This window comes from Spodoptera frugiperda, chromosome 25, assembly GCF_023101765.2.
Source record: "Spodoptera frugiperda isolate SF20-4 chromosome 25, AGI-APGP_CSIRO_Sfru_2.0, whole genome shotgun sequence".
In the NCBI taxonomy this organism is placed as follows: domain Eukaryota; kingdom Metazoa; phylum Arthropoda; class Insecta; order Lepidoptera; family Noctuidae; genus Spodoptera; species Spodoptera frugiperda.
The window spans coordinates 21,970,893-21,986,986 of record NC_064236.1 but is presented as its reverse complement, the minus strand read 5'-3'; the positions used below and the strand labels follow the sequence as shown (position 1 = coordinate 21,986,986).

At 37.0% G+C, this 16,094-nt stretch overlaps 2 protein-coding genes across 2 annotated transcripts; one reads left to right on the top strand and one right to left on the bottom strand.

Moving 5' to 3' along the window:
• On the top strand, positions 1–4,207 carry LOC118267089 (uncharacterized). Its single transcript, XM_035580869.2, has 4 exons — positions 1–144; positions 515–652; positions 1,015–1,060; positions 1,617–4,207. The coding sequence occupies exons 2-4, from the start codon at positions 515–517 to the stop codon at positions 2,093–2,095; spliced, it is 663 nt and encodes a 220-aa protein (XP_035436762.2). The 5' UTR covers positions 1–144; the 3' UTR covers positions 2,096–4,207.
• Positions 4,208–5,178: 971 nt separating this feature from the next.
• On the bottom strand, positions 5,179–10,319 carry LOC118266634 (uncharacterized). The gene is made up of 4 exons (XM_035580102.2): positions 10,141–10,319; positions 9,716–9,810; positions 8,947–9,022; positions 5,179–8,603 (listed from the first exon to the last, which is right to left on the bottom strand). Exons 2-4 carry the CDS (start codon positions 9,746–9,748, stop codon positions 8,236–8,238), a joined length of 477 nt encoding a protein of 158 aa, XP_035435995.2. The 5' UTR covers positions 9,749–9,810; positions 10,141–10,319; the 3' UTR covers positions 5,179–8,235.
• Between the last annotated feature and the right edge of the window lie 5,775 nt (positions 10,320–16,094).

Sequence of the window (16,094 nt, the reverse complement as noted above, 5' to 3'; positions counted from 1 at the left end):
GTAGCTTTATCGACAGCATGACTGACTGAATATCGAAAGGACTAGATTCAGGACGCCCACCCCAGTCTAACTGCTTGCTGTATACTTGAGTGTTGTTTCTGTTGTCGTAATTGTTTAGTGGCTTTGGGAGCGTCTGTTTACAATGTAAGCATCATTGTTTGTTTTTGTTTTGGTGAATAAATGCGAAAACGGTCGTTGTGTGCGAATATGAATAGAACGAAGTTTCAATTTATTAATCTTCGTCTTATACAAAAACATAATAACATTACATCTGTGGATTAAAAAGAGTAAAGAAGCTTCATATCGTGTCATCTATATATTTTCATTAATAATATTTTCATGAATGATGACTTGAATATTTATGTACCTATTTTATTAGTGGCATTCAAAATGGCGCACGCGTCAATGTAAATGTAATTGATGATCTGATGATTAATTATCAAAGTGAAAATAAATATAAAAGGCATTTTGTTTATTATTAAAATATTAAACAATAGTGGAAATATTTTTTCAGATGGCTGAACACCAAGCACAGTGCAATTGCCATTGTGCTCTCCATGACCACACCAGGCAACAATCACTAGACCAGTCGGAAGAATTACGCTTTCCCAAGAAAGTGGCTTATTACGAAGTAGACGTCGTTCAAGTTTTTGTAAGTATTCAATATTTCATTCAATAAACCTGTATGTTATATGATATGATACAAGATAACGGTGCGTTCAGATCAGGGCAAGGGAATGCACTGCTAGAACGCATGCAACTCGCGAACTACGCGCAAGCTTTTCTTGTATTCAAATTCACCAAATATGTACGCAACATAAAATTCACTCTATTTTAAATCATATCTGCATTTCTGCGATTGTAAATTACTTATAAATAAGGCTAAGACACCACGACTGTTCTCCCGCGTGTAACGATAAAATTATTAAAATTTCATTCAGTCTGAAGATATTTGTAAACTCATTCCAACAGTAACAGTGAATACGTTCCAATATGGTTTCCTATTATTTGCAGGACGTGCTCAACAGGATTGTGGCGCTCATTAAGATCCAGATGCTCCGTAAGTAATATTTATTTCCTGATTACAACAGAAAGAGCATTATGTTCTTCAATTTTATGGAATGTTTATTCTGCAGACACCATTGTTAACCTTGAATCTTATCTAAAAACATATTGGAGTTATTGCTATATTGTACTTAACATTTTGAAAGGGTTTGTAAGAACTCAGTAGTGGTATTCTGCTGCTGTATGGTCGGCTCAAATTTCATCTCGTGTTGACCAAAATATCCTATCTGATGTGGTTTACTGTCCCAGATAAGAGAAATCGATAACTTTTCTTTCACGTCGGAAAAAAATATCGATGACTAGCTCTACTTCCTTTTTATCACTACAATGCATTCTCGTCATTAAAGATATCACACAAAATACCTATCATAAAACATTATTTTTTTCTTTTCACTTTTATTTTTAATAAGCAAAAAGGAAAAAGATACCGTAATCCAACAGTGATTTAGTTTGTATATTGTTTAAACTGTGTGAGCAGTAAATAACGGTGGTGCGAATAATTTTCTTTTTTAACCAGGTATAGTTCATTCGGGTTCTTATATTGATTACAGGAGATCGGTTCATCTCCCCGGACTCCAGCTACGAGACCCTTACCCACATGATCCGTTTGAAAATGAAAGATGATGCCAATATGGAGGCATATCTAGCGGAGATGATGTATTTGTTGAAGAGGCCTAATCGGGTGGAATACGAGTTTGAACTGGTTGACCCTGGCACCAGCTCTGGGTCTGAATCTGATACCGGCACCGCTTCTGGTACTGCATCTGGTTCTGGTTCCGGTAGCGCAACCGAGTCCAATACTCGTTCACGCTCTCGCTACGGCTCTGGTGTCCGCTACAACTATGGCTTCGGTTTTCCCCGCGGTCACGGCTCCCGCTTCAGCTACGGTGCCCGCTATGGCTCCCGCTATGGCCCCGACCCCCGCTATGGCCCCGACTCTCGTTACTGCTCGGACAGCCGCTACAGCTACGGCGCTCGCTACGCTTCTCGTCACGGTACCGGCTCCCGTTACGGCTCTAATTCCCGCTAAAGCATCGGTCTTTTCTGTTCAGTCAACAAACTTTGTAAACTGACTGATAATATCATTATCAACTGAAATTTAAATCATTGTCACTTGTCATCGATATGTCTACAATGATTTTAAAATTATTGATAAATACGGCAAGAACTTATCAATCTATATACCGCATAGAGAAAATTCATATGACTTAATTTAAACCATATCAAAATCATCTTGGCCGACACTATACGAAAAGTGAGCGAAATAGGCCCAGTAGGTAAAAGAAAAAGTGCAAGTCTTTTTGAATTTGAACTTTCTTTACAATAATAAATAACTAATCTAAAAATTCTGATTATTCAGTTTATTCCTTGTTACTGCTGAATAACCTTATAAATATATTAAGGGTTTTTTCTGTATATATAAATATGCGGTTGGGGAACGTTGCCAGCTCGGATATCTCTATACGAAACTACTTTTAAGTAACGGGCGGGCAGCTCATGCCAGCAAATTTATTTTAAATATATTTCTAAATACATATTTGTCGGTAGGTATAAATTAAGACTTACCTATGTTTTATTTTTCAAAGATAATTGCTAAGACAATTATTATAGATGAACAGATGTTTATTAAGAACTATGTTTAGATTTCATTAAAACCAAACTCAACTAAAATCCTGATGCTTTCGCGAAGGCAAATTAGATATACATGCATAGTTACTTACGTATAATTGTGTATTGTAAAAGCAAAATGTGAACAAAGTTAAATCGTTCAAAAATCAGTAAATAGAAAAAGATATCATTATTTTTAGGCTTTTTCTGAAAGTGCCGACGAAAAAACAATGGTACGTATCGATAGAACAAGTCACTTAGAGCAATAATATTAATATTGCGTAAAAAATGTAGGATACAGGAGGTAGAAGTTATACGAGTTCGAAGATTCATCATATTTTATACGTTTAATCTATTATATAAAAATAAGTCGGGTTTTCCTTCCTGACGCTATAACTCCAGACTGCACGAACCGATTTCCACAATTTTGCCTTCGTTGGAAAGGTCTCGGGCTCCATGAGGTTTGTAACGAGTTCGCCGGGTTTGTAAGTGCTCTCAAAAGGTGCGCAGCGCTATACGTAAAATAATGATCGATATTGCTAGAATAAAGTTTCTGAGGCAATTTACATTTTTTTAGTAAAGTATCTTCTATGGACTCTTCCCGTCTTGGGGGGAGCTGGAAGGACCGCTACCTACTAAAATCACCTCGTTCCAAGTCTTGCACCATTCGGGTATGATATGACAACCTCAGATTTCTACAACTTTTGCTCCAAATGAAATTTAACTCTATCGACACATAACTTTTTTCGTCGGCTCTTTCAGAAAAGAGCCAAAAATATATGGAGTCGTAATTATCTCCTTTGCATCTACTACACTTTTACTAGAATTTAGCTTGGGTGTTTATAAATCTTAATCTTTGTCCATATAAGGAATAGATGCCATTTACACAAAAACTTAAATTCCATCCCTAAACGACTTCGTCTCTTCTTCTTGGCACTTTTGTAGTGTGTACAAAAATATTTATTTTTGTCACATCTATTGATAAATAATTATATTTAACGAATATCTTATATGTGTGTGTCATAAAACTAAAGATACATTAATACTAATGTAATAACAATTAAGATTTCATAATTATAAACTATATTATTCTTATATTAACTAATATAAAAGATAAATGTAGGTATTTAGCAGACGTGTAGTAGACAAGATATCCAAGAGATATTGTCATCTAATTTATCTTTGTTAAGTTATTATATCGGAATAACGTGAAGTATCTATTTATCTATAATATATGAGTGAGATGGTTAAGACTTGGATGGTTGGTCTTTTGAGACCAAGCACACTGAACAGGAAAGGGAACAGGGTGAGATTATGAAGCTTTTTGGCATTTAATCATTTGTAACGTAAGGTAATGTCATCGTTAGGAAGAGTTGCATTTCAAGATCGGTAAGCTAAGTATTTATCAATCATTTGTATTCATTACTTACTAAAAAATTATCTCTGGTTTAACTAATATTATATAAATATATTTATCGAACTGTAATTTTATTTCCATCCTAATTATATTGTAATAGATTATTTTAAAGTAAAATCTTGTTGTTTCAATCCTCCCTCCCTTTTTATATCTTTATTTTAGATCACAGGTTGTATAAAAAATATGGGTTTTAAACGGTATCAAATACTTGGTGTCGCATGGCTCTTGATTTTAAATCATACAAACGTGTCACAACACTACAGGGGTCACTCGCTAATTACGAAACATTTCTTCTGTACCTGTATCTACCTAATTTTGATGTTCGGTTTCTGGAATTTTATGTATTAGAAAAATTCATAATTTCGATCCATGAAAACATGAGTTTAAAAAACCCTTCCTGTATCGTTTATTATGTTATCTAGAAACCGTGCATTTGATATGTATACCCCCATTTTGTTACACCGTGTATATTAAATTAGTAAATATGTACTTGTTTACACGACTACTAAATCGACTTTACAAATACTGACGTATACACTTGAGAATTGACACAACCTGGCGGTACATTGACAAGACTGAGGACGTCTCTCAAGGAGGGATTCTTTCATAAGCAGGCCGCGCAAACAAATCGTTCCTGTCCCGGGCTTACGTCGCGGTCACTGTTGCATTGGAGACAAGTTCGTGCAGACAGCGGCGGTGCGGAACAAAGGATTGCCGCCACTCACCGTTCGTTTTCGTGTCTAAACATCCTTTTTAACAGGACGCGAGCAAGTTTAGGACACGTCGCCGGCTGGTGATGTCATGTGTGTAATTTAGGTAAATTTTAATGTTAACGAAAGATTTGTCACCGCACCGCGTCGCGCCGCTATCCACCATCACATAAGTATATCGACGAACGGTAAACGGAACTCACCTACATACACCAGGTACATAACTGTATCTGTTAATTCCTGATCCCTACCTATAACCTGGGTGTGCAAATCCGGAGTGAATAGGTTGCCCGAATGAATGGTCAGACGTGCTCCGTCGTAGGCCGCCTCAACACTTATGAACTACTGCTACATAACAAGTTAATAAATAATACATCATTTTATTAGAAAAATTTAATACGCAGTAGTACAATTGCATGGTTATTATTAATAAATATAAATACATAATTAAGATTGCTTGCTTAGTATAAAATATTTTGATATGAAGGGAACGCAGGCAGGAAAGGCCATTAATGACCTTTCAATTTAATGTTTCATTTTACAAAAATAGAAATTGAAATATAGCCATAAAAATAATCCCCCCTTAAGGGATACAATCATAATCCTGCATTCCGTCTAGAAAAGGGCAATAAGTCCTTAGATATACGCTTTTACAGCATTGTTAGCCAATCACAAATTTTTGGGGCATTTTAAAAAGAATGTATACGTACATGCACAATATCAGAGCACATTATACAAATAAATCAGATGATACAAACATTTTAGAACAAAACAGTTGAAAAACGTAGCCATCCAATATTATGGCAAGAAAACTCGACTTATTTCATACATATTTTGTAACACATACATAGTATATAGATATTCGTGATACCAGCTTTTTTCTAGAACTGTAAAATTATCAATCCTAAAATTCAATATCACCAATTTTTTACTTTAGAAAATTGTCAGCAGTATTTGTAATTAATTTTCAGCATTCAATTTTTATTTTATTTACATTTGTGTTTTTGTCTAAATCAAGAGTACATGTATATGTATTTTTTGATAACTACATAATATATGAGCGGAATATTCACGCATGTGTATTTTTTTTTAAATCAACGTCGCCATTTTTAAATTTAACAAAAGTTTATTATTCTTCTATTATTATCATTGTTAAAGAATGTTTCCATTATATTGTATATATATCATTTAAGAATTATGATGAAATTAGATGTTAGCCTTTCGTATCACTGTTACACAAACACACATCTAAAAGAGAATCACTCAGTATAGAGTACGTACTAATACATGATATTATACCTGATACACTGATCTACAATCTAAGTCCTTTAGTCATTACTCATCTACAACTACTTACTGCTAAAAAAAAATAATTTAAATCTACACACACACTTTAATCTTAGAATATAAAATAAACTGGTCAAGATTATTAGATTGTGCTTCATTTTACTATTAACGCGCTGCGTGCGTCAACGTAGCTACTTCTTGTTTCAAGTTTACTAAGGTTATCAACACCGAAGACGTTTTAATCAATTTTATGTATGTGTTAAGTGGAAGCAAGTGGACACTATGCGCACGGTGTATATGATTTAATGCTGATTCTATTGAAATCCAATATTCCTAGGTAGCTTGTGTCTGACACCAGACCCAAAGGGTTTACGTTTGAGTCCTGTCTAAACCGATCTTCCAACATTTGATATCTGTCAATAATTGGATTAATGCGTGTCTACGGTTACTAGCCATTATAATTTTGAAATTCAATTAATCCGCCCCTGTCAAGCTTGTTTCTAAAGCTTTGATATTTTCGGAAACAACACATCTACCTATAAACCAGTATTTAGGTACACGAAGTATATGGTGTTGGGCCAAGCCACGGAATGGAACAATCGTTTTAGTATTTATGAAAATTTACAAACAAATTTTGCTGTTTCAATTTGTATGAAAAAGTCAGAATATTTATCATAAATTTCGTTTTACCCGAATACTTACTTGGTAAGAAAAGTTTTATTTCTAACATATTTTCTTTTTGCTTTAGTGAGATAAAACAAAAAGTTGCTTATTTTCGGGGCCTGTACTAGTACTAGCAAGGTTTTGTGTTAAATTTATTACATTTTATGGACTTCAATTATATGTATGCCGTCTTGAGAGTTTGTAAATCATTGGACTGATGTGATTGATAGAAGTCAACGAGCACACCGGCTTTAACACTCAGAGTCGTAATAGTACTAAGTACGTTTCAGTGGTTGCCCTGAGTATATCCTACGTAAATGTAAATTCATTCATTCCGAAAAATCAGCCTTTTCCTTCCTAATAAGTAACACCTATACCGCCATGATATTAAGCCCTAAACTTTCAGTCCCACACATACCTACATTTGTTTAAAAGTTTACAGCTTTGCGCTGATATTATAAATTATATGCAGAGTTACAGGTTACATGACACATCACCTTTAAATTATCTCAGATAATATTGTACCCTAAAATTCATATTATGAGATATTGTATTATTATTTAAAGATGTACGGACCGGATGACGATACTTATACTCAATTGTGTAACAATTTTATATTACAATACCTACTGTTAACGTTCTACTTGGTCGTTCTACAGTGTCTTCAAGATGTCGACACGTTTTATTACATTGTAAAATTTAATCCGAATAAAATATTTCACCTGCATTAAAAGTTCATAATAATTTATACAAAAAAGTCTGAGATCAAAATTTCGTGCAATTTTTGTCCAGTAACTATGTCTAGGGTAAAAAGCAGAGAAAATCTGTTGATTTTCGCCTGTTATTACAAAGCTCGCACAGGCATGGGTCGTGTCACCCGTAAACACTACATATGTATATAAAATACAAGTTGACCTTCAGTCTTACAGGGTTCCTTACAATGATGATACATAAGTTGAAATGAAATGGTACCTAACCTTTCCCTGTTTTGAGCACAATATTTTTCACAAATACATTTTCTTTTTACTCAAACTATTCGTATAAAGTAATATTATATTACTTTATATACGAATATAACTTTTATCTCAATGACAAAATAAAATGAAAAAAAAACGCCAATTGTTGTTAAACTTACGGTGAGCGGTAAATAGAAAAACTCTCACCCAACTGGATTCACACAAAACGGTTACAAACGAACACACGTACTGTTTTACGTTTTTAATTATGAAGCATACCAATTTGTAAATAGACGAAGAATGAACTCGCGAATGAAATCTTACAACCTAACTTCTTACAGACGACTCCAAACACCAGCTTAGTTTTTATTAAATAGTATTGTTAAATCTGGCTGTCTTTTGTTTGTTAAGTTACAAACCAAGTACCGTACCTACATAGCCATATCAAGAATGTATCAGAGTGAAGAACGTACAAAAATTATATCTCGTGTGAACTCCATCTATGTTGACGATATCTTATCCACCCTTATTAATGGTTTGAACGAGATGGTAACGGACGATCGTCCACCTTCGTGACTACAACAGGCATAGTAGACCTAGCAGTCATGATGCGGCGCGGTTTCACTTGCCCAGGAGGGTACGCCTTATGCTTCTTTCGCCTTTCTGCCCGCTGCTTAAAATATTCTTCATCCTCATCCTCATCATCCTCATCATCATCAGCATCATTATCATCAGCATCATCATCAGACGATGATGACATTCTTCTGCGTTTAAGGCTTTGGAGCTCAGATCTTGTACGGTGTTCTATGAAGAAAGACTTGATTTTCTTCATATATTCACTCACTTGCCTGGCCTCAGTCGAATCGGCTTCTCGCTGTACCGGCGAAGCAGACTGGTCTATCAAAAAAATAAAACACATGATTTAATTAACAGAATAGTTAAACTTTTTTAAGGAAATCATAATATTATATTAGACTAGCTACTCCTGCGCGGTTACATTCGTCACATGAGGCTTCAAAATGTCGGTGGATGCAGATTACAGAAGGAGTGCCAGAGGGTGTCTAGATACTAATTATCGCAATAAGTGGATTCGAAGAGGTGGACCTATACCGTGGCCAGCCCAGAATAGTCCAAACATTGAATGAAGGGGCTATCTTGTAGAAATATTGGTTAATATACTTCAGAGTTCAGACATTATTTGTAAGCAATTTAATGAGTGTATTTGTAGAGTAGTACTCACATTCCATTTCTTCGTCAGCATCCTCTTCCGGATCGGTTCGTACCCCCAACTCCTTCAGGAAATGTTTTACCAGCTCCTAAAATAAGACAGTTGTGTCATTAACGACAAAGAATTGTCTCGGCAACTCTTTTCAACACGACAAGATGAAATGACTGTGGCATTATATCCGCCTATGTACTATAACATTGCAATAAAACAAGCAAATAAATAAAGAAGAAAACTAACGTTAGAAAGAAATAAATCAACGTTAGGAAGAATTCTGCTTGATTCGTGTATAGGTTACAATAGACGCCAATTGCATTGTCAATAGAAGCGCTGCTGCATTGCTGTCATTAAAAACAGTCGCAATCGATGTTATGTTAGGACCTTGTTCAGATATACTCGTACAATGCGTTATTTAATAAATCTGCTTAGCACAAGATTTCGCCATTGTAATAATTTCAATACGGCATAATTAGAAATAACAAACATTTAGATAATTATGTGTTTGCACTCTTCAAAGAGGGGACTTACCGCTGCAATGACAGCGAGCCCAATTTCTAGGACGCTAAGCTTAAACTCTTATGAACTATTAATAAATATCCTATTCTCCTAAACAAGTGACGCATAAAGCAATGTATAGCTATTCTGTCCGGAAATTTAATTTTAAAATTTTACACCTACTAGGTAATAGTTATATTACTATCGAGCAACTTAAAATACATTTTATTACGCTTCGCATCAGATTTAGTAAGTTCCTTATTAAAGCTTATAAACAGTGCTATCATACCTTTCGAATCGCTGCTCTTTTACTTTGATCCATTATATACACGGACTTTCTACGCCTTCTAACACCTGGTTTTGATGTTGGTTGCCCCGTCTTGGCTAAAACAAAGTATAAAAATTATGAACAAAGAATGTAACTTGGAGAATACACATTTAAAATGGCGTCCGTCTGAGTGGACGGATTTGCCGGTTGGAAGAGTCGTTGTTAGAGTATACAGTTAAGTATAGTCAATTACATCAAAACACAAAACAACCTATTGACACACACGTATATATATTGCAAATATACATGGAAAAAATACTATAGGTACTGCTTATAGATGGTTGCTACTTTTTACGACTTTTAATCACATTTTCCATTCACTTGTTTTGTTGAAACGGAAAAAATTTGGTCGAGAAAATATAAATAATTTATAAAGATTCACTTACATGATAAAAATAAATCGGGATAGAGAGAACCGAACGCCTCAGTAAATTCACGGAGGGCAACTGCCGTGGGGCGCAGTAATTGATCGGGTGGACGAGCGACGCGTCTTTCATACGCGCATGCGCGATCAATTCGTAAAGTGGACCGACCAATTTTATAACACCGAAATAGAAATACATATTGTCATTATCAAAAATATTAAAACGAAGAAGATTACCTTTTAATTAGTCGCCGTCTAGTAGTTAGAACTGTTTCTCATTAGTTATCGAAATAACGTATATAACGCACTTACGCTTGACCAACTCAGAGTCAGTGGTTCTCAACCTTTAGACGACGACTTTAACTTTACAAGGAATGAATATGGATTATATTTTATTTTGAAATAAGTTTCTGATTCGTCGCCTAGTTCAGGCAAGGATTTATAATGGCAAGAAAGAACCTGCGCATCGACATAATTGTTAAGGATTGTACTTTGTTGCAAAAGGTTTTAACAAATACGTAATCACCAAATAGAAATCAATAAGAATTGATGTAATTTATTGTTTAATTTATTATATTTCATTAATTATTATTTTTTTATTTTCTAAATTCACAATATAATGTTCATAATTCATAATTAAAACAAAATGAACCGTATTACAATTGTTTAATTCCGAATATTCTTAAACAATTAAATGCCTGAGCTAGCGTGCACCCTGTCGAGCCGAAGAAAGTAGTGTCTCGAAGGTGTGCCGCAGCGCGCGCGCAGTCGTGCTCTCCCCGCGACCTCACCCCTACACCAGCGTGGTCTATAATACGACGTTAAGTATCTACTAATCTTTTATTTTACCTAAAATATCATTTCAATATATTATGAACGTTATATCTATCAGCGATTTTTCATTTATAACATCTTATTGACACAATTATGAATTATATCTTGGATTCGAAATTCTCAAATTAATAATTTTAAATGTCAAGATAAATGTATAGCGGTAGAGCTTGGAACTTGGTACCTACTATTTTTGCATATATTCGATTTGGTAAACAAAGATAGATATTAGGTGTGTGTATGGAAATGGCAGCCTACGCCTCATCGCACACGATTTTACATAGTGTGTTTTGTGTTGTTTTTGCCATTGCATGTCGGTGAGTCCATCTATTCCCAGCACCCAAGCAAGTAAACATACATAGCCGATCAACACTCTGTAACAAGTTATGCACAAGCAGACTCTAGATGGTTGTTTTATCCTTTTTCTTTCGTAAGGGGTTAGTTAATGAGCAACTTAAGGTAGGCAACTTTTAGTTAGGGGATGGTTTAGGGATGGTTCATTAAAACAGGAAAATCTTCTAGTAATATACCTATATAATGATTGATGTTTGAATTTGTGAAAACATTCGACTTTACGTAATTAATTTATATGTTACTGGTCATCTGGACATTATTCATAAATCTTACTTCCATAAAAGCACCCATAACAGTTTAAACGAAAGCCAAGGTTAAGGCCGAGTATAAGCAAACAGCTATCGTGAGGGGGAAATATAATGTGAAATTTCTAAAGAAAGGTCAGGGTCGAAGTGTCTAGACGAAGGGGACCACCACACGAGGGGTGAATGTACTCAGCTGACATCTTACGAAACTGCAGGTGTATGTTAGTCCTAAATGTTATGAAATACTTATCAGTAATTTTGTTATACTGGCTAATGAAATCTGTCGGATACTTTTACTTACTGTGCCGACATTGCGTTTGGTCGGGGTTCCTTGACCAGTACGCGCAGATGTGACTGGTGGAATAATTATCTGGTTGAACAGCGTAAATGCTTCCGTAGAGCGCGCAAACACTTAAATAGATTGAAGAAACGTAAAGTCACAGTTTTGCATTTGATGAAGCATTGATTGCGTTTAGAGTTGCCAGGTCACGCTATAGAGCTTCAGTGGAGAAAGCCAAGGGTAACCTGTTGCGGAAAGTAGTGCAGAGACTGGATAGCGAGGGTCCGTGGTCGCCTCTGTACCATGAGTTCAAAGCCAACAGATCCGTCGATCTGGCATTCGTACAGAACATAAAAGTCAACAATGTTCACACCATTGGTATTGAGGAGACAACGGAAGTTCTACTCGATGAACTCATCCCGGACGATGTATCCGAGACAGACAATGATTATCATCAGCAGATTAGGTCGTGGGCAGCTATACCGCCCGATTCACCGGTGTCTGATCTTCCTTCCATTAACGAGCTCGTAACTGTTGTTAAAACCTTGCCTTTGAATAAATCGTCTGGTGAGGATAAGGTTTCAAATAAAATGATAATAGAAGCGTGTAAATCTGCGGCTGATGCGATCCTGACCGTGTTTAATCGTTGTATAGCGGAGGGCGTCTTTCCTCGTATATGGCGACGTGGATTCATTCGCATAATACCTAAGAATGGAAATAAGCCACCCGATGACCCTAAGTCATACCGGCCTATTACGCTTTTACCATCATTAGGAAAACTCCTTGAGCGGCTTATCGTTCCTCGTTTAATGCCCGGTGGACCGAAATTTCACAATAATCAATTTGGCTTCACTGTAGGTAAATCTACTGTTGACGCGGCTCTCTCTGTCCGAACCACGGTGAATTCATCTGAGCACAAATATGTAGTAGGTATTTTTCTAGACATTTCCGGTGCCTTTGATAACGCGTGGTGGCCAATGTTACTCCTAAAACTTAAAGGGCGTGGCTGTTTCAGTAACATATACAAACTAATATACACGTATTTTCTTCACGGTTCTGTAAAACTGAAACTTGGTCATTATTCGCGGTCGAAGTCATTGTCAATGGGATGTCCTCAGGGCTCGGTTATTGGCCCGTATCTATGGAATCTAGGGTTTGATGATTTGCTCGCGATCCCCCTTCCTTCTGGTTGTACATTGACTGGATATGCGGATGATGGCCTTTTGTTAATACAGTCAAATACCCGCGCCGGACTGGAGAATCTAGCTAAAGACTGCCTCGGTGAGATCTCGCGTTGGGGTGAACGTAATCGATTAACTTTTGCACCACATAAAACTTACCAGCTATTGCTTAAAGGAAACTTGAAATCATGGCCGTCCATTAAATTCAAAAACGTTCCCGTAAAACGAAAGGAGTCGGTTTGCTATCTCGGTCTAGTCTTAGAAAAAAACTTTTCTTTTATTGAACATATTAAGGCTATTAGTGAGAAAGCCAAAAATAATTTCTATGCACTCACGCGAATTTCGAAGGCTACCTGGGGTCTCTCTTTTCTTACGCTCAAAACCATATATGGAGCAACCTACCTAGGATGCGTGTGCTACGGGGCACCAGTATGGGCTGATAGGGCCACAATAGGCGCGGTACGGCGGAAGCTTCTTCAAGGTCAGCGTCTAGCCTTGATCTTTCTGTGTAAGGCTTATAGGACGGTTAGCACAGAGGCCCTACCTGTGCTCGCGGGACTACTTCCAGTCGATCTTGAGGTGCAGCGACGTGCTGCTATGTATTACAATGCGAGACCTAACTTTTCCGCAAACTTTCTAGCACAACGTGATCGAAACAAAATTGCTAGACTGCTTAAGCCATTAACGGACGTCTGGGATGAGCTTCTAATTGAATGGCAGTGCAGATGGGAATCTTCCACCAAGGGCCGTCACCTTTACCAGTTCTTTCCATCCGTGCATGAGCGACTGGAGAGGACATGGTTGGAGGTGGATCACTGTGTTGCCCAGTTTCTTACTGGCCATGGCAACTTTAAAAGCAAATTGTTCTCATTTAAACTCGTTGATTCACCATGGTGCCAATGTTCGACAGCGGAGTTGCAACATGAGCAATCCGCCCATCACATACTCTGGGAGTGTGGTCTCTGGCAATCTGAGCGTAACACTATGTTAGATAATTTAATTGTTTCATCAGGTGTAGTCTATTATACGGACCTTGTGGAGTCTAGAACGAATTTCCGTGCGTTTAGGCGTTTTTGCCATACCTATTATTGGAAGCAAGTATAACAGCTCACACATAGGACCCACTTAGTTTTAAGTCAAATTTCCGTGGTGCTTGGCGACTGGGCTTCTCCCAGTTGTGGAGTCTCTTTGTGCCTTAAGGCTTAAGTCATTCTGTCTCCTGCATTAAATTCACCGAGGGAAGTGGAAACTATCGTTTTCTTTTCTTCTCCTCTAATAATATCTTCTGATTTATTTCGTTGCGGGATCCAAGACAGTCATTCATGTCCCTGGGACGCGCCGGACTTCAATGTTCCGGTGTTTTCATGGTTGTATCTACTGTAGATCCTGGCTTACAGGAGTTGCAGCGGTGTGGGAGGTTGTGGCGGGCTTGTCCCTTTAAAAAAAAAAAAATACTGGCTAATGAGATCAATGGAAGGTGTTATGAATACATATTTATGGCCAACTGAAAACTGACTTCAAGCACTGCTTTAAAATTTTTAAACACTACAAATATATCTATTTGTTAATATTAGTCACGAAAAATAATATATGTATCTTAATCTTTTATAAAAGTTATAAGAGGTAATAAAATAACAAATAATACAATGCGCGCGGGCGCGGTTGTAGTGTTGAACACTATGCTCCATAGATGGCGTTGATGAAATAAGTCATCAACCTAGATCGCGGTTTTTAAGATTCTCGGTTGTGTAATGACTACCCTGGGGTTCATAGATCATTGTCGGTCGTTAGTTGTCTATGATTTGATTCGGTTCTATATTTAACCGACTTCAATTTTTGCTCAAGCTTTATCAAGTTCGCTCATGTATGGAGTATTGCTCTCATCTTTGGGACGGATCAGCCCGATACCAGCTTGATGCACTCGAGGCAATCGAGAGACGAGCCAAGAGGATCATTGGCAATGATGCACTTGTCGAGTCGAAGCTTCATAGTCTAGAGCACCGACGCCGAGTTGCTAGCCTGTCGGTTTTCTATCGGCTGCATTTCGGGGAGTGTGCGTCGCAATTGCACAATTTAATTCCGCCTAGCCCGTTCCATCATCGGACGACCAGGCGTACGGCAATGCGTCATCGATACATGGTGGATATCCCATCTATACGCACAAAACATTTTGGAAGTACATTCATCATACGTACAGCTAAGGAATGGAATTCCCTGCCGGAGTCTGTGTTTCCCGAAAGCTACAACCCTGGAATCTTTAAATCAAGAGTGAATAGGTTACTTCTAGGTAAGCGCGCTCCATCGTCGACCGCATCGTCGCTTCCCATCAGGTGAGATAGCGGTCAAGCGAGAACCTATAGTTAATAAAAAAAAATTGGAATTGATTGATTGGATGTTTTGGCTTTGGTATAAAACTAATCTAACAGTTAGTTCAGCATTTGTTCGACAGAACATAAAATGGTCGTGTGGTAACGTTTCTTAATTATTTCATTTTAAGTAAAATAATGCCTAGAAGAAAACGGTCTAATTTGTCGCATTATTCCAGAATAGCTAAAAGCAGAAGGTTAGTTAGATAGCTAGACAAATGCGACTCAGTGAAGAGCGGCAACGCCATGCATTGCCTCGGTCTTTAGAAACCTCTTCTGAAAGAGAACCTCGGTTGTCCGCTGACCGCGAGCGTCATGCGTTATTTCGGGCTTCGGAAAGGTTTATTGAAAAACGTTGTCTCGATGGATTTATTTATTTACTCAATAATGTGGAAAAAAAACATGCAATCAAATGCCGCGCTATGTTAAGACACACCTTAACGCGAATGAAAAATGAATTTCTTTAAAGCGATAACAGAGGTGAATATTGCAATGCCGAATTTGATAATTTCTTAAAATCGATACCTTTCAATATTACTCTATAAGGGCACTTTCATAGAATCGGCCAGCGGATGTCAAAGAGACGATCTGTAGACGACGTTTTCACCTATTATTTTAGCTGACGGAACTCCAGGAGGTGAAATCGACGTTGTTATAAAAGACTTAATGTATTAAAATAAAAACTGAATTTGAATTGACCTTGACCTAAATTTATCAAA